The 19,360-nt window shown below is 39.8% G+C and overlaps 1 protein-coding gene across 10 annotated transcripts in view; it reads left to right on the top strand.

Annotated features, from left to right (window-relative positions):
• The first annotated feature begins 45 nt into the window (after nucleotides 1-45).
• The window catches only part of macrod1 (mono-ADP ribosylhydrolase 1), a 111,870-nt gene continuing 92,555 nt past the window's right edge, over nucleotides 46-19,360 (top strand). For 2 of the 10 annotated variants that reach the window (XM_044205158.1, XM_044205159.1), the window contains exons 1-3: nucleotides 101-727; nucleotides 1,649-1,744; nucleotides 2,494-2,601. In XM_044205158.1, the coding sequence (XP_044061093.1) occupies nucleotides 307-727; nucleotides 1,649-1,744; nucleotides 2,494-2,601 (625 nt within the window). In that variant the 5' untranslated portion in view covers nucleotides 101-306. Of the gene's footprint in view, nucleotides 728-1,648; nucleotides 1,745-2,493; nucleotides 2,602-19,360 lie in introns of all 10 variants that reach the window. The other 8 variants (XR_006378880.1, XM_044205166.1, XM_044205162.1 and 5 more) reach the window with 8 other exon arrangements.

The following is a 19,360-nucleotide window of genomic DNA, read 5'->3' on the forward strand; positions in this document are numbered from 1 at the left end:
CTGGTCACATTGTAGCATACCCTTTTCACTGGTAATAATATAAATCTTTAAATACCACCGCTGGACACCACATTAACGCTTATTGCCACTTTTTTAATGTTTATCGTTTAGCGACGGCCAACTGGCACCCCTAGTAAATGGTACACTCCACACGTTAACGTCCAAAACAAATATGGCACATGAGAACTGACTGACGTTCACAACAAAGGGGTGTGCGCGAATCGAAAACGAAACATAATCTCAGCGTCAGCCACGACGTTGATCTCTGAGAGCTTGTAGCAACACGAACCGCGGTGTCACTCAGCGATGGCACTGCAAATATCAGCTCTAGTTTCATATATCAGAGCCCCACTGCACACCGGCCCTCTGTCCCGTGTCCGTGCTAACTTCCAGGGAGCCGGTGTCAAGTTCAAACACATTTTATCTCCGGGGAGCCCCCAGCTTGGAGGGAAGCCAGCAACAAGTTCTCTCTGCGGCCATTTTAACGTTGCCGTCCGAGCTAAAAAGTTTTCAACAACAACGACAGCAGCACTTTGGAAGTCCAGCCAGGGTAACGGTTCCTCCTCACCCCGGGGGAGGAGAGGCTGGCTGGGCAAGGTCGCCCTCGGTGCTGTCCTCGGTGTGAGCACAGTCGCGCTGGTCCAGTCTCTCCACACCGGAACCCTTACCGCCATGGCCCTAAAACTTAACCTGAACTCCGCTGAGGGAGACTGGAAAGAGACCAAGGGTGAGGCTTTTCAAACCAAGGCCGAAAGAGAGACGTTTGTGCTGTCACATGGCCGAAACACCTGTCCAGCTGTCAGTCACTGGCTGATAGATGTGGCATATCTGACCAGTGTCACAAGACTAAAACCAGCGACCCTATGCTCTTAAAATGGATGACGGTGATACCAAACATTTATCACAGCAAAGCAGTTAGTGCAAACATATTAGACCTGAAAGAGTAAAATTAGTTATAATATTTTGTCTACTGTAATATCAAAGTAGAGTTAGTACACTAAAAACTCAAGATATATATACACAATATATAAAAAACAATGTAAGTCAGTATAGGAATGATATAAGTACTTTTGGGCTGCAACTAATGATAATTTTAATGGATTAACTAGCTCAAACTGATGTCTTAAAACTACATTTTAGTTGACTTACAGATTGAAAAACAATAGATATTCATTTGAGAATAATACGACATGAAGAAAAGCAAGCAAATTATTGAGTTTGAGAAGCTGCAAGCAAATATTTGGAGTTTATACTTAATCACCAATGAGTCAGGCAGTAAATCAGGAATCAGTTGACTGAGTGATTTATTGACTTAACGCTAGTATTTTGCTGTCTTCATTGAGTGAATCTGTCCTTGAACAAACTGGAACTTGAGTGCAAAAGCTGCACAAAGACCATAAAGTACTTTCAGGGTACTATAATCTCACAGTGCGCACTTTATGTTTCTGTAGGACTTTTACTGTTCATTAGGTGGGCATTCATGAGCTATTTTGTCCTATTCTTCATCAAGCTTTTCTTTAGCCTGGTATGCCAAAAGTACCACGTTTCTCTGTTCCTTAACATAAATAAATATTTAACAAAATATTTATTTTATATTTAGTTTACAGATCATTTACTGTCTGTCCTCTTTCTCTGTTGTCTCTCTCAGACTTCTTGCTGTCTCTGTCTGTGAAGGACAGGAGTCTGTACTACATGACTAGCTCTGTGCCACTGGATGACATCCCAATGTGGACTCCCACTGCAGGTCAGACTTCAATCAAAGTCACTGTCAAGTTCATTCAGGGTTGGGTGGTGGAGTTTTACTAGTGTTATCAGATATTTGGCCAAATCACATCGAATAACTTGCACACTAAGAGCATTTACAAATTATGAGCAACATAAAGAGTTGGAAGCACCTTATGTATTCATATATAATATAAGCTTCTGATGCACACAAATAACCAAAATCACACACACAAAGCAAGAAATTAACATACTGAAATTAGATGTAATGTATTATCAGAAGTTTATCAGCTATTATCACATATCAAAAGCTTCAATACATTTTGTCATTTTTTTCAAGCAAAGTGTTTCCTATTGTCTGTATTTTGTTTCTCTCCTGACCGATGTGGAAGCACTTTCCCCTGTATATGACAGAGAAATGCAAACAAACACATTTTTGTCTGTTTACACTATGACTATATCACTATATGGACTTAGTACATTATATCTCAGTTTGTTTGTCCAGTACCCCAAATTTAAAGGCTGTATTACTCAAATGTTATGGAACAATTACAGCATCACTGCAGACCCATAAACCAAGACCTGTTTGGTTGATAAGAAGTCATGAAAACATACATACACCTCCTTTTGTATAATTTAATCTTAAAACTTTATTTATTACTTTATTTTAATGTTAAGTAGAGGAGCAAACCACTGAGACATATTCCTTGTGCAAATTTACCAGGTCAATATAACCGATCCTGAGACTGAATGTGTGTGTCTCATTATCAGGTGCTTCTGAGCAAACTCTCTACCAGAGGAATGAAAAGTTGGACCACAAGATTTCCCTCTACAGCGGTGACATCACCAAGCTGGAGATAGATGCTATTGTCAATGCAGGTATGTGTGTGTGTAAATGAGTGAGTATGAAAAAAGGATTATGGGTTAAAAACTGGGTGCTAAACTGAGCGCGGCCCCCAGTCTGTTTCTGCATCGATGTGCATGTACTGTACATACATTTAGCACAGAACACCTGTGAGGGCGGTTTGTGCTGTGATCATGGGTATGATGTTTTTTCAGTGTGTGGGAGGGACAGATGCAGGCTTTTATATGGTTACCAACATGTTTGTACTGTGAAGTTTAAAGTAGTGTACATACAGTACACAAGAATACAAGAACAACAAAAAGGTTTAGAATAAGAAGGATTGCTGACTGGCTCCCTGTAAAAAATCAGCTGCCAGTGAACACAGCTAATCATAGTTTTATTTGGGTACCACATCAGCCATAGTTTACAATACTCTTAAGACATAAAATAAAGGGTTTGGACAAACTGTGTGTATGTAAGAGTGTGTTTTGTTTTTGTTTTATTAAGGGTCCCTGCATGCCAGCCACATTGTTTGTTTTTGTCCTGTTTATGAAGTATCCCCTAGCCATTTGTTTTGGGGACACTACATCTGTTATCTCAACTGCTAGTGCTGCAACTAATAATTGTTTTCATTATCAGTTAACCTGTTGATTATTTTTTTAGACTAATTGATTTATCATTAACCCGTTGTCTTATTTTGTCCAACTGGCAGTCCAAAAACCAAAGATTCTCAATTTAAAATTATATAAAACACAGAAAAGCAGCAAGTCTGGATGCAATTGCAATTTTTGCTTTGTTTAAATAACTGATAACAATTAAATGGTTATCAAAATTAAGTAAGCAATTTTCTGTCAATTGATATATATTGACTTTATTGTTTCAGCTGTACTGGTGTTCCCTATTGTCGTATTTATTAATATATTTGACTGTTTTGTATTCCTTGTTTTCTTGCACTTCAGTTTTCTAATGTCGAAGGTTTCATGACAGAATAGTGGACACATACTAAAATTAAATAAAAATAAAATAATTTAGTGTTTCCGGCAGAAAATCATTTTTGACATGGTGAAAAAAACTTCTGAAATGCCTCACAGACAATAAGAAAATGTATTTGTACCAATCATATTTCATGCAGGTTCATGTTCATGAATCATGTTCAGTCATAGTAAAATTATCAGCACTTATCAGCACAGGAAAACATATTTATTGATACAGAAATTTAATTATTGGGGCTTTCCGTAGACAAACCAATGTAATACTGACGAGTTATAAAATTAATCTTAGCCATCATAACTGAGCTGAAAAACAATTAAAAGCCAAATTTAATAAAATGTTAGTAAAATCAAAGGATTTTATTTAACCTAATACAGTTTGATTAAATTAGTCATATAATGTAAATAAATATTGTCTTCTTTTTTTCAACATTTTAAGGACAGGTGTACCATTTGCTCACATAACACACTTTCTCCCGTCAGTTGTTGTTTTCCAGCACTTACACACAGGATTAGAGTCTTTCTGGTGACCATTAGATGGAGCCAAAAGCCAGTTGATTTACTGAAGACCTTTTCCCACAAGGCTGTTTGGGCAATTGGGGGAAATTTAATCGGTGTCTTGGCAGAGACGGTGCATCAGGGGAGAGTGAGGCAGGCCAGCATGCCTAAATGATGCTTGATGATGAGGCTTTAGCAGAAAATGATAGATCTTCATTGGCAGCTGACTGTCAGCAGGTGTACGCTGTGCCAGCATCCAGTGATTATGTTGATTGTTGACTCCCATTTATGGCATTATTGCTTGTGTTTGTGTGTGTGTGTGCTTGCAAGCGTTGCATGCATGCATCTGCCTACAAATGTTTAAGTAATTATGTGTGTGTATACAGTAAGTAATTGTAATTTGTCTGTAGAAGCGACTCCTGTGTTGGGTGTGTGTTTTACAAGAGATTTTACAGAGTCGCACGATTCAGAGTAGCATGGAATTAACAAGAGGAAACAGCTAGTAAAGTGTCATTTAGCAGAGAGGACGAGGCAAGGTGATGGAGGGAGACTGAAAAACACAACAACGCCAGAGGAAACACGACTGAGAGATGGAGGGTGAGAGAGAGTCAGCACGCCGACTCACAAAATGAGAGGGTAGAGTCTGGAGGACTGAAAAGAAGAGGATAAAAGAGAGGCAGGGAGGGGACACAGGCTAGTATTTAAATCTGAGACTGCATTGCCATGGCAACAAGGTACAGGGTACCCACAAAAGGGTTTTGGGCAGCAGAGTCCGATCATCCTTTTCTGTCTGTCTGACTGATTGGCTGGCCAGCTGATTGTCTCTGTGGTCATTTTGTCGACTAAGTGGCTGACCTTTTCATTTGATGACTAACTGATTGACTAAGAGGCTTTGAGTGATGTCAGTCAGACTTAAAGAGATATGATGTTAAAATAAAATTGAGCAGCGAACAGACATCGAGGGACAAGAGGACAATTATAAAAGAAACTGTTAGTTACGCTCATTTGGAAAATTGCTCGCAAACCTGTTCCCATGTTGCAGATCTAATAACAAAGCGTTAATAAGCAGCCAAACCAGTGTCTGTGGTTTTTGACATGTGGAGAGGAGTGTTGTGGGTTTTTTTCTGGCTGCTCTGGAAAGGCCTTGAAGAATCATTTAGCCCATAATGCAGCAAACAATCAATTGAAGCCAACTGTGGCCAATTATACGCTATATTGGCAGACTGGTAGGCAGGTTGGGAGGGGGTCTTCCAGGCCTGGCTGGTGGTTAGCAATCGACTGCACGACACACAAAAACACACACACATGTTCAATTAACGAGATGCACTTTATGCACTTGTATGTGTGGATACATGCAGACACAGAAGCACCGGAGACCTGTGAATGAACAGGTGGAAACTTAGTAATATGCTGCTCCACCCTGTTTCTTCCTTTCCTTCCATCCTTCTGTCCTTCCCTCAGTCAGAACTGATTGATCAGGTAAGCAGGGCGTTGCAGGGAGGCTGGGCGGGTGCTGGTTGTCGTTTGTGTCACTCTCAATAAAGATTGGATTTACAGTAATTCTCCACTCCTCCTCCTTCTCCTCCTCTTCTCTTCCTCCTCCTCCTCCTCCTCCTCCCTCCCCCCCCCCTCCCTCCTTCCTTCCACACTTTTACAGCCCCTGGCTCCTGCCCACTCCTATAAAACACTACAAACATAAAAACCCACAAGCACTTAAGAGCCGTCCTGGTGAGGAGGGGGGTATGGGAGGGGGGAGGAGACAGCGGGCAGAAACATCCTCCTCTTTACACCCCTCAATCACTCCGTCCGGAGAAGGAGAGAGAGATGGAGGGGAGGATATATTGTCTCTGATGGGTTTGCTGATTAAGATGGATTGCACAATGAAATGTCGTTGGAGTGATGAGTTCTTGGAGTGTGTGTATGTGTGTGACTGCACACGCATGTGTGTGTGTGTGTGTGTGTGTGTGTGTGGATACAACGTTTCAGCAACTAACTTTGCATTAAAACCTTTTTTCAAATTGATTAAATGCAAATTTGCTTAGCTCTACTGAGCTGCATTTTCACTCGCACAAGTTTTATTCCTTATTTCCATTCCAGGACTCACTTTCAGCCGACATAGTGTTTATCGTGTTTGACATTAAATGCCATTTATCTTGGCCTACCTTTTTCTCCGCGTAGAATTGAAAATTGAATTGAAAAATATTTAAAAACTGGACATATAAGTTCTCTCAGTATTTTTGTGTAATGTCCTTTTTTTTCAGTGGAGCCAACTCCATGTGTGAGAGTAAATGCAGCGGCAGAGTCGGCTGATAAATCTTTCAGGCAAGCCTATAAAAAACTGTCCCTAAAATTAAGCCATGCACCGTCAAGTGATAAAGAATATTCTGGTCCTATCTCAGTCTTTAGAGCTGAACCACTCGTCATCGTCACAATTTCTGCTTGCTGAGAGTCTGTGGGAGTGTGTGTGTGTGTATGTGTGTGTTTATACAGGACACTGTGTGTTTGTCTCACCTTTGCACACCTGTTTGGATGTATTGACAAGATTACATACATATACTGTATGTCTGCATGTGTACACCTGTGCACAGCTGCACCTGCTTGTGCCAGAAATAGACAGTGAATGTGTGTGTGTGCGCGATATGATATCTGGAGGGGTGGTGCATGAGTGGTGTACTTTTGCGTGTGTTTTGTGTGCAGGTGTCCTGTCATGTGTGTGTGCATGAGATAGGGTCTCCCAGGTTTTCCTCTGCAGGTCAGAGATAAAGCTGTTGGTTGGCGCCCGAAATCCACTCACCGTGGCAACAGCTGAGAGATACAAGATTAGAGCCAATAGTTTTCCTGGCCTGCAGGTGACAGACAGGATGAGAGAGAGCGAGTGTCTGTAGACTATACTGTATTTTCCTCACAGATAAGAAACCTAGAAAGAAAGCCAGGATGGACGGATGAGGGGATGGATAGCAGGGGCGGTATGCTGATAGACAGGGAGGGGAAAAAGTCAGAAAGTCGTGAGGCAGGCGAAGGGTACCAACACTTCACGTTTCCCTATAAATTCCACTAAATACTTCATGTTACCGTCAGCGTCGTTGTAATGTAGGTTTGTAAAAAGGAACATGGTGGGTCAGAAGGACAAACACTTCTTCAGAGAAGTCTGGAAATTGCAGGCACAAACAAGCCGGTCATGACTAATGGCAGACTTGAAAAGCTGTGTGATATTCACAGAATTAACTTGAAAATGCTGATCAATCCCTAAAGACTCATCAGGAATAACAATAAAAGTTTGGATGTGTAGTCAATACAAAGATCAGAAGCAGACTCAGCTCAAAGTAATATCAAGTAGTACAATTCAGCAAGTGCAAGACATTTCAGTATTATGTATAACAGGGGAAACACATCTCTGTCATATACATTAATACATATGGGCCTCTGATCTCTGATCATAAAATTAGCCCCTTTTTCAACACCTGATTCTGGATAAAGACTGTCTGAAGACACAGTTTGAATAATGCAAGTTTTAACAAACATTTCTAAATTGAGTTGCTTAAATAAAACACAGTAAGCATTAAATCACAATTTTAACTGAGTAACAGCTGATGGGAGGCATTTCTTCCTTCTGGTTTCAGTCACATTTTCACGCACTCTCCTGTCAAGCAGTTCGTTTTGGCACTGACTATTAACATTTTTCAGAACATCTTCTTGGGCTCACCATCTTATAACGCTCTGTGACACAGTATTTCTTGACTGCTTGACAGATGTTTGATGCCTCAATGGTCACTCCTGGTGCTGGAGTTGTCAAGTGATGGTACCTCGCTGCCTCGCTCCACTTGTTTTAGAGGCACAGCTGCTGTTATGAATGCGTTAAGACATTTAAATGTCTTGCCCTTGAATGTAAGACAAGTCCAATTTTTCACATATAGTTTCCACATAAAAACATTAGGACTGCAACTAACAATGATATTCATTATTGATTAATCTGCTGATTGTTTTCTTGATAATTGTTCACAGAGAAAATCCTCAAAATTGGAAACTTAAATAATCCTGACAAATCTGGTCTTGTGATCAATTTAGGTAGCAGGAGACAGCCAAAACAATAGCCACATTCATTAAAAATATGGCATTTGCTTTGTGAAGTAGTACATCTGCTCTTTTCCCAGCAGGTTAAAGCGACTATAATAGATATTTTTATAATAACAATGTATCAATTGACAATGTGAAAGAGGTCGCTCTCCTACAGAGAATTATCATCTGAATGTCCAGCTCTCCTCGGCTTTACGGAGCTTTATGGCGAATTTCAGCTCATTGTTTAGCTGTTCGGCCCACAACTTTGCTATTTTGGTTCACTCTCACCGCTCTCATAGCGTTGTTTTCGGCAGCAGCAGGCAGCTGAGAAAAAGCTTGAAAAATCCAGCTGTAGGCTACCTGCGCAGCACCAAACAGCAGACAGACACAGTTATCGACTAGCTGGTGAACATAGTGGAGCATTTAGCAGCTAAAGGGAGGTGGTGGAAACCAAAAACAGAGATAAAAGAGAGTGAATATTGGACTTACGTTTGCCAGATGACCAGAAACACGACTCCAAATGAATCATAATGTTGTTCCATAACTGCTGCTGCATGTGTAAATAAGCAACTGTTTGCAAACAAATTCAAACATATTCAAACATATCAAGTTAAAAGGTGATGATATGTCAATGTTGTGTTCACAACTTGTTTCCCCTGTCCCCAAGTCGCCAAAAAATCAGTTATTGCAAGTGTATTTTTTTTTTTTTTTGTCGATCGACAGAAAATTAATTGGGAACTAATTTGATAATTGATTAATTGTTTCAGTCATTTTTCATGGCTCTAAGAAATTGTGAATGGCATTTTTTAAACTAGTTTTCAACATCTCATAGACTAAACGATTAAATGATTAATCAAGAAAGTAATTGGCAAATAATAGACTGATAGACTCATACTGAACAAATAAATGGTTAAAAAATGTCTTGCTTTGAAAAAATATGCAAGTCATCTTGAATTGAGTACAGCAGAAACCTCCCAATAGCAACTTAATATTTCATTATTACAATGCACTATATGAGGATGGATGTGTGGGGTAAGCATCAATAATTGAACATTAGTGTTTTTTGAGCTTGGATGCTTCCATCGGGTGCAAAATAAATTCAGCCCAATGGTGTAGCATCTTTTTATGATTCCAGAGAAGTCTGTGGTTGATGATGGCCAATAGCTGTAGTGGGGCAGGTTGTGGGGTTTGGGGGTTCCAGAGGATGAAGGGACCGGGGTGTTGGGGAGGCATGGATGAGTGGACACGGACAGACAGGCAGATAGGCAGCAGGACATCGAATAAAACAGCTGGAGGAGAAAGGTGAGAGGGATGTGCTCACTGATCCTGTTTGGTGATTTTAAGAAGATGAAACAGACGGATCCTTGGCTCTGCAGGTAGAGCCCCTTACAAGAGCATTACCCTACAGTGGCACAGCGTCACACTACTTCTGCAAGGCTTCACTGATTCTTAGCTGGCTTTGTCAATGGGGCTTAGTGCTGTGCTTAGCGCCAAAATCAGGCTGGCGGACATCCCTGCTTTCGACACTCTGCTAGAGTGTGTATTGAAGATTGTCAGGCCTGACTTGTTGTTCTAAATTGCTTCAGAACGGCTAAAATAATTTCTCAGATTTCACCTGAGCTGCATTTTCCTCATTTGACTGGAGTAATAGAAGACACACAGTGGGAATCTTTACATGCTTAACCACGTTATAAGGGATTTTCCAGCATCAGGCCAAGGATTAAATGATTTTTGTCACAGATCTACTTTGAATGCCACAGTATCTACCCCAGTATCTAGTGCTTAAGCTGTTGATAGTCTGTTTGTTTTAAGTATCTACATCATGTAGCGGTTATTAGAGGATAATCAAGGTGTAGCCAGCTGTGATATTTTTTTCTCCCTCCCTTAATGTTTTCAAGGCTGCTTTTCATCCTTAGATGACTGCCACTTTTTCATTAAGTCACTTAACCAAGGTTTTCATCAGGAGAGGCATGTTGTTGTGATCCACCCAGCCTCTCTGGTAGTAACAGGGGTCAGCGGAGGTGATGTAAAGCCCAGAACAGAGACTTCTTGTGCTGTTGAGTTCCCACAGGCCCCACAGTGTGTGCTCCATATCGCTCTCTGTGCTGCAGTTACCATACATCTACCCTAGAGCTCTTGTCAGCTCCTCTTAAGAAAGGCTCATATTACAAGATGCAAAATGTCACACCAGGTTTTCTTTCGCAGACAAATATTTTACATGTATGTGCTCTAAGAAACCCCTTAAACTAGATACTGTAAAATGGGCCTGAGCGTATTTATGTGTGTCTGTTTTGATGCATTAGGGGTGCTTAAATTAAAGCAAGATCCAATAAAAATCTTTTACTTGCTCTCAGCTGACCTTTCTACCTCTGTAAAAATTAATTTAGTTAGAGTTGTATTGTTTACTTGAAACGTAAAATGGGTTCATATGCTGCTGCTATGAAGCAGAACAGGTTACAGATCCCTTGTGAACTGCACTGTTTCTCCCTGGTGTAGTAACTGTACATCCTTAGCTCTAGTTCCTATAGCAGTATCCCCACTGCGCTGACTTTGTGTTTTGTGAAGCAGTGCTAATGGACATGTTCTCACAATACACCCGTCAACTGTCTGTACACACAAGCACTTACAGAGGAAAATTGGCATTGCTGATGCTGCTTCAGTTTCAGAGTAAATATGATATGCTGTCAAATCTTAGCCCTGCCATGACCACCTCTCCACTCCACCAGCTACTAAACCAGAACTGAATTACAAGGGTGAGCATCGAGCAGAGTGTGCCAAATGGAGATGTGAACCTGCTAGTGGAAAGAGGATTTGAGTGGAAAATCCATCTGAGTAAGTCTGATCTGTATGGATTCTAATCAGTGAGGTCAACAGTAAGCAGTGTCAGTGATAGGCAGAGTCAAAGGCAGGGCCGAGTACTTGTGGTGTACCACAAAGGATACTGAAAAGTTTACACTGATTCTGAAAGAGTGCTAGTTATTAAGCAAAAGCACATTTTACTGGGCTGTTAAGTTTTTTTTTGTGTGTGTTTGTTGAATGAAGCAGATGTTTTTAGTGGTGAAATAGGCCTTTCTCAAATTGATAACATTTTCATTAGCTTATAGTAGGGCTGCAACTACTAATTATTTTCATTATCCATTAATCTACAGAATGCTTTGTTGATTAATTGATGAATAGTTTGGTCAGAAAATAGTGAAAAATATCCATCACATGTTCCCAGAGCCCAAGGTGATGTTGGTAATGGACTCGAGTACGACTCAAGAGGCAGGCAGGTTGAGTTGAAACAGAGTTTACTATGTCTGAAGTGAAAAAGTCCGTTAGCTGGTGGTCAGCAGTGGTGGAAGAAGTATTGAGATCGTTTAATTGAGTAAATGTACCACTACCACACCGTAAAAATACTCAAGTAAAAGTCCAGCATTTAAAATTTTACTTAAGTAAAAGTACAGAAGTATTATAAGCAGTATAAGTATCAAAAGTAAAAGTACTCAATGTTGCTGGGTGAGGCAAAGCTTATTGTAACTACTTTATAAATAAAAATAAATATAATGTTTGGTATTTTAATCTATATCAATGTACCATATACCAAGTTGATCATATTTTTTGTATGCAAAATCATGATCTTCAAAGTAACTATTACTCTAGCTGTGAAATAAAGTGCAGGCAAACAGGCAACTGGTAGACGCCATGATGGATGTCTAATTGCTTATTTTATCCCAACTAGAGTTCAGAACCCAAAGATATTCTGTTCACTCTCATGTCAGACAAAGAAAAGCAGGGAACATTTAGATTTCAGAGCCTGGAACAAATACATTTTTGGCAGTTTCTAATACATGCTCTATAGGCTGTTGCCGAAGTCATTTCATCAATGGAGTCCAACATTTTAAAGCTTGTAAATCCTTTAAAATGGATTTAAGCATTAGTGCAGAACCACTGGGTGTCATCTTTGATTTACAGCCACAGACAGCAGTGAAAAAGGCATCTGAGGACATTTAAATTACTGTATTTAATGTGTAAACACCACTGTCTCAATCACAAATGTGCTTGTATATAATATTTTTCTTCTGTAGTGAAGACTGGACTTTATGGATGCTATGTATATTTAAAAGGTTTCTTTATAGACCTGTTAATGTGAAATTAAAAATTAAATTCAAATCTTTGATGTTAGTAGAATTGCCTGTCACTATGGAGACATGCTTGTTATAATTACCATGGTCCCTGTACAGTAATATTGCTTCTGGAGAGAGCTAATATCTAAGCTATAGTAATTTGTCTCTGGATTTATTTTGAGGATTTTTACTTCATCCTCCTTATGATTTAAAAATACATATCGAATGAATAGAAAATTACTCTTACACGCCCTCTTGAAGTGGCTTGTTTTTTGATGGCAAAGTAAATGAAAGGCTGTAGGCGTATTTCATATCTTTAAGGCTTTAGACGATCTAAGCCTCTACCACTCAGGAATCTACAGTATATGCTTCAAATTCACTTTAAAAGTAGCTTTTAAACTGTGTTCATGACTGATATTTAGTTTTATGTTCAGCTGTAGATTTCTGCAATTTTTTTCTAGTCTGTCTACTTTTTTGAGGTTTGTTAACGTGCACACTGCTGACCCTCCTCTTGTCATAGCTTAAATCTAGACGCTTGTATCTCATACTTTTCATCACTGCACTGAGGTCTTGTTGTTATGTCCACTCTGTCCTCTTGTATCTGTGTCTTTGCCATGGGCGAAGTTTGGAGGCTGCAGTAGCTCTGTGAATTGGCTGCAGCATGGATTTAGACAGTGCTGCTGCTCCAGTTTCCAGTCCAGATATGTCGGAGTTAATTATGGTACAACTGTCAGAAAAACCACTTTACTGGTCATTTGGGCAGCGACATTAATGCTCTCTGTGTACTAGAAATTTTGAGCTTTCAAGGTTCAGTGCCCAGAGTTTCCGCAGGATGCTCTGATGTCCAGTTTGTGTCTCAATTTGAGTGGGAAAGTGGAAGAAAAGCTACAATTCTTTATAGTGCATCTCCAGAGTTTCGTCCTCTCCTTTCCCCCTTCTTTTTCTTTACCACTTCCATTTAGACATCATTGCAGGGCTGTGACCTGACATGAGCAAGACATTGGCATTAGACAAACGGGCCTCAGTTTACAGCTTCAGATTGATTTACACCCTGACATTGAGAAGTTAACATACCCTTGGAGAGTTAATCCCTAATGTTGTCCTGGTCAGTAAATAAACGACAAAAGAAAAGCCAAACTGGAGGAGTTTGCAGAAAAGCTCATTCGTGCTAATTATTTCTCTCCCACCCCTCCCTTGTTAAAAGCTTTCCCACCCCTCCAATCAATCGGCACTTTAGCGAGCAGGAACGGCTGGAGGAAGTGCGAGGCTCATTAGCCTGATTGAGCCGATGTGGGAGATGGAAAGAGATGGAGTGAATGAGGGAGTAAAAGAGAAAAGGAGTCAGCTTGATCATCAGCACTTGGCCCATCAGAGCTTCTGTCATCAAGGCAAGTGCTGCGTTCAAATGTGTTGATTCGTTGTGCAACGTTGTGGCTCCTGGTGGAGCGGGAGAGGATCTTCTGAAGGTGCCGTTGCTGGACTTAGTTTAGCTATTTCGATCTGGTTGTGTTCAAGGTAAAGATTGTCAGCCTCAAAGCTGGACGGATGTGGAATTTCACCTTTTCCTTTCCTTTCCTTTATCAACTCTTAAACTCTTTCATTTGCTCCTAGCAACCACTACCATAGCTGTCGACTGAAAATGACGTTGGTCTGACAGATTCATCACTTGTTATTGATTGGTTAGGACATAACAAAACATCCCTCCCAACAAAAAATCGGCTAACATGAACACGATGTCAGGCTGAATGAAAGAAGTACAACGACAATTCAGTCTGATTATCAGGCTACCGAAGGGCCACATTCGAAGGCCTGCCATCATAGCCTGTTTCTGACTACATCCCAATGCCTGCCTGATCTCTGTCCAAGATCTCTGTGTCTTTTGCGTGACTGTGTTGTCTGTATATAATAAACTGACCAGGTGGGAATAACAATGCACACTATTGGACAGTCTCTCCGTAAAGGCACTCATGGTGTTGCGCTCAGCTGCACACACAAAAAGTGACTCAAGTGCCTTACATTAACACATTCACACACCTGGCCAATCGCTACATAAAGTGGACGGGCTTGTCAGATTGTCTGTTTTTCGGAAAGCAACAAAAATAGTCGGGTGCTGTGCTTCCCAATTCCAACGTTGGAAAGTCAAACCAATCATTTGTTTATAGAGCATATTTAAAGACAATAAATATTGATCTGAAGTGCTTCACAGAGAAATGTGAAATATAATAAAATAATTATAATGAAAATAAATAGGTAAATGTGAAACAACCAAAACTGCTCTAACTTTGGCAGAAAATGTTGTGTTCATGTAGGATCCCATCATTCATCGTAAGAAGCTGACTGGAAAAAATAGGTCCTTTGAAACATTCATGTGATCATATTACTAATTGAGGGATTTAAGAAATGCAATTGTAAATTGTGGCGATAGATGTGGAGGACTTGACAATGAGGGATAAACTGTTCCACCGTCTGGGAGCAGGAATAGAAAAGGCTCGATCACCTTCAGACTTAAACTGGGAACGTGAAATTGTGAGGAGTAACTGATCAGAGGGTCTGATGGGTCTGGATGTAGAATAGAAACTGATGAGATCGGAGATGTAACCTGGTGTCAATCCAAGCAGCGTTTTAAAAACAAATAAAATAATCTTAAAAACCAATGGTTTCAGATGCTGTTGGATGATCTGACAGGTGCTTCATTTGAAGCAAACTAAGGACATTTGACATTCAAAATGGCAGACTAAATGTGACCAGGGACATTGATATTGTATAAAACAAGTCCTCTGAGGTTGTGACAGTGTAACAATAATGGGCAGTTTGTGAAGCAGCCAGCTGTCAAACTCGTATGTGCTTCCTCGTGTAGGGCAGAGTTCAATTTTCTGTGCTGTCTCACTTAATGCACTCCTTAATATAGCAATAATCAATTGCATTCCCAGTCCTTTATGACAATAATAGTGTACCACCTGCCCTTTTTTCAAATATTGGTTTTAGTGCCAGACAAGTAATCAGCTTAGCATTAAGACTTTGGCTGTGCATCCAAAGTCCTCGTCTCCTTGGCTGCTCAGGTCGAATACTTGAGCAGCTCCCAAAAAATAAAAAAATGCATGCTAAGTACGGCCACAGTCACCTGATGAATGACTTTTTTAAATGAGTTTATCAACCATTGATGATTTGATGTTTTTCATTTAGACTTTTAACATTTGAATCCAACCCTGTTTCATTCAACTAGCTGTGCAAATAATTTTGGGTAGAACTGAGACACACAAGACAGAATGAGAAAAAAATTAGATATGGAAATTAAAAGCACATTGGGGGAAGATTATCCTCATTGTAGGCAGTGTTATTTGAATAATAAAGTATAATGCAGCCTGACAATAAGCCTCCATTTTCTCTCATCTTTGTAATCATAGCTTAGTGAACAAAGTACATGGGATGTATCATTGTAACCTCCAAAATGGGCTTTAATCTAACATTTCCCTTCTCTCCACCAGCAAATACAAGGGCTGCTCATTGTCTGCTCACATGTCCTCATCACAGACGATGCTTTTGTCACATAATCACACACACGGACACACAGAGAGTACAGGGAGTACACACTGTACACAATTACCATCTTGTAATTGCGATCTTTCAGGCGTTGTTGTGAAGTGGTGCCCGATGCGCATGATGTCAGCCCTGCTGCATTATCAGAGTTTAGGAAATGACAAGACTATTTATAGGAGCTATTTATCCTCTCATCCTGTTGTTGCTATTGTCCACCGGTGGAACAGGCAGCCCTGGTTAGAGCCGGACTGATAGACAGGTTGATCAATCAGTTTACAGTATATGATGTTGCATGAAGTGGTGGATTTAGTGCATGGAATTACTTACAGTGAGCTTTCACAGGTCAAAAGGTCAACATAGTGACTGTTTCAAGCATCCTGTACAGTTTCTAATGTTGATAGAAATCCAGAGAAGAGAGAACGAACATCTGGTTGTAGCCTATAATGTACAGTTCATTTTATTGTCACTGATTTACCTGACTTGTATAATCCTAGCTACAGATTTATTGATCTTTTAAACTGGTAATCTGTTCAACTTGTCCCATTTTATGTTAATTATTGCAGTTAATTAAAGCATAATATTTTGTTTTGTTAAACGCCTGGCAAACATCTGTTTTCAGTGCAAGATCAAGGCCATTTCTTTGGTCAATTCACTTTCAACACACTGCAGTCAGGTGATTAAAAATGAAGAATATTTACCCTTAAAATTTGAATTTGATGTTTGTCTCCTGATGTGTATCAAGTAAACTGAAAGCAAACTGCCAGTGAATTTGTCTTTCATGAATAAAAAAAAAATGCCAAGGACACTACGATGCATTGGGATACAAAGGACACCTCAATCACAGTAACGTCAAGCAGTGAAAAGATTTATTACACCCTTTACTTTCTGTGTCTTCTGCAAGATCAAGAGCATGTGATAGGTTTGTGGTCTGCACATGCATGAGCGAGTGTGTGTGTGTTGTTAATCTTTGCGCATTATTGTGTAGGTGTGTGTATAGTGAAAGAATCTGTCTCAAGATTTTTCTCAAATGTTAAAGTTAATATAATATTAGAGATAGTGGTTTTGTGTGCTTATGATGAACAAGGGCTGCACAGTTAAAGGCTGGCGTTTTTCTATGTTTTTATTTTTTGCCTGCAAATCCCACGAAGAGAGAAAAAACCAACAATGTGTCAGTCTGTCTCTTTCCGACTTCCTCACTAGCACTCAGCTCTAAGCCTATGTATTCCTACTTAAGACACACATCTTTAAAAACTGGTCACGAATATGTACTTTCATTATTAAAAAGGCCAAATAATTTAATAAAAATTCATTCAAGCTTTTAGCAATGTTACTCAAACAGGAGTAAATTGTGCATTTGTTGGGAACTTGTTGGATATTTGAGGCCAAAACCGATACTGATATTTAAGGGTTAAAATTTTTTGATAACAGTATATTTGCTGATATTAATTTTTTTCATATAAACTACTTACAAATATTTTTGATGAGTGGGACATTTTGCAGTTGAAAAGTAAAGTTGTGAATGCTTTTTGATGGACAAACTATGTAATGCCACTGTTTCTAGATTACCTCAAACATACAGTACTTTTGGCATTTCTCTACTGCACTTCCTTTCTTCGTTACTTATCGGCTGACATATTCGCGATACGATATGTTTCCAATAACCTAATATTGTGTTTTTTTCTTATCTTATTTTAGTATTGTTTGGGCATTGTGTGCCTTTATTACCAGGTTCACAGTAGAGATGACAGGAAATGAGAGGAGAGAGGTGGGGAATATGGGGAAGATCTCCAACCAGGGATGTGGCCATTCATGGTCGGTGCCTTAACTCCTACGGCACCCTGACTTATCATGTTTGTTTGTTTTGTTTTTTGTACAGTTTTTAGACAACAATGGAGGTCAGAGAATAACATATCAGGCTTCGGCTAAAGAGAGAATACTTGTTAGTAGCTCACATTCATTGTTTTTGGTCTTTTCATGGGATTTATTGACAAAAAGAAAAATATAGAATATTACCTGCCTCATCTTTAAATTGTTTGTCACTATCAAAGTCTTATAAGTTGGAGAGAGAGCAGTAAAATAATTTTGCTCCTTAATTACAGTAGATCAAAGGTTCTGATTAATGGTTGTGATTCCATTATTTTGTAAAATATGTGTCAATATATTTTTAATTTCAGTGGTTTATCATTAAAATGTTCTATGAACCAGTTGCACTTCTGGACTTCTGGTATGATCACAATCTGCTCTGTGGCATTTTCAACTAAGTAATGAATAATTTACTGTGCTCCTGGAATTCATTTATTTTTTGGCTGCGATGTGTATCTGCCTCTGCTGAAGAAAGGCTGAGAGTCAGTACTCCAGAAAAATCACAAGTTGCCATAACTACAAGTGCTGAGGTCTCTGTGCGGTCCGGAGTATAGCCCCGAAGAGGTGGGCAGTAAGCCGACCACGAGTGAAGGCTGAGAGAGAGACCCCATCCAGCAGCAGCCCACCGCCTGAAGCGCTCCTCAGCCAGACTTGTTTCTCTTGACGGTTTGCTCATGTAGGCAGGAGATGAAACTGCATGCCTGATGGTTTATCAAGTGAAGAAATGGAATCCATCAATTATTCACTTAATGTCAGTCTAGGACAGATAATGAGGCAAATAGAACAAAGATTACTGAAGGTTATAAATGATTTTAATTTTCCTCCATTTCCAGATGCTCTGTTTTCCCCAACAGCGAGGTTACAAAAAAAATCCAGTGGTATACAGGCTCATAATTAAGCTAAATTAAAAGATAAAACATGCAAAGCTGGTAAATTGAATAGAGGACAATTGCAATACAAGGGCAATGTGGTTATCTTTTTGTTCTTGCTTTCAGCGTGGTTATGGCAGAAGTTCTCTTCGAAGATTTCTTCCCTTTCATGAGAGGTGTCTTGCAATGGCACCAAAGTAGCTCTCTCTCTGATAGACAGCCTAATTCATACAGTTGGTGTTGTTGTAATCCCCCGGAGGCTGTCTTAGTTTGCTCTCTGCCTTGTTTATTCCAGTGATGTCCTCTCCATCCATCGCTACAGAGGAACCCAGACCACCACAGCTTAATGTTTTGCTGCTGTTGTTGTTGGATCAGTTCATACCTCTGAGGTATTTCACTGCTTTCTTGCAGCGCATGTGTGTGTGAAGGGAAACATATTAGTGTTTGTTATCCGGCTCCACTGTGGTCCTTTGGGACCACCAGTCCCCTGTCACTCAAAGGTGTACAGATCTGTATCCAACAACAACGGCTTTTAAATTGAATTTAAATTCATGTTTGTTTTGAGATGAATTTACAGCTGAGGTGAGGATTTGGGTTAGAGGTTTCTAAATCCGTACTTGTCTTTGGAATATTGTTTCAAGTTTAACAATGCTCTGTTTGTGCATGTCTATGTGTGAATTATGGACCTTCTGACTGCATGTACGTGTGTTGATGTTTATGGTATACCTATTTTTTGTGTACTTTCAAGTGAGTCAGCTCTCATGTCCCTATATTGCGTCTGTTTATGTTTTTCTCCGTTATGCCCTTGACTGCTATGAGTTCAGTCTGCAGTCTGAAAGGAAACATGAACTTGTGATCAGTTTTAGAGTCCAGTCT

Source organism: Siniperca chuatsi, linkage group LG8 (genome assembly GCF_020085105.1).
Source record: "Siniperca chuatsi isolate FFG_IHB_CAS linkage group LG8, ASM2008510v1, whole genome shotgun sequence".
NCBI classification, from domain to species: domain Eukaryota; kingdom Metazoa; phylum Chordata; class Actinopteri; order Centrarchiformes; family Sinipercidae; genus Siniperca; species Siniperca chuatsi.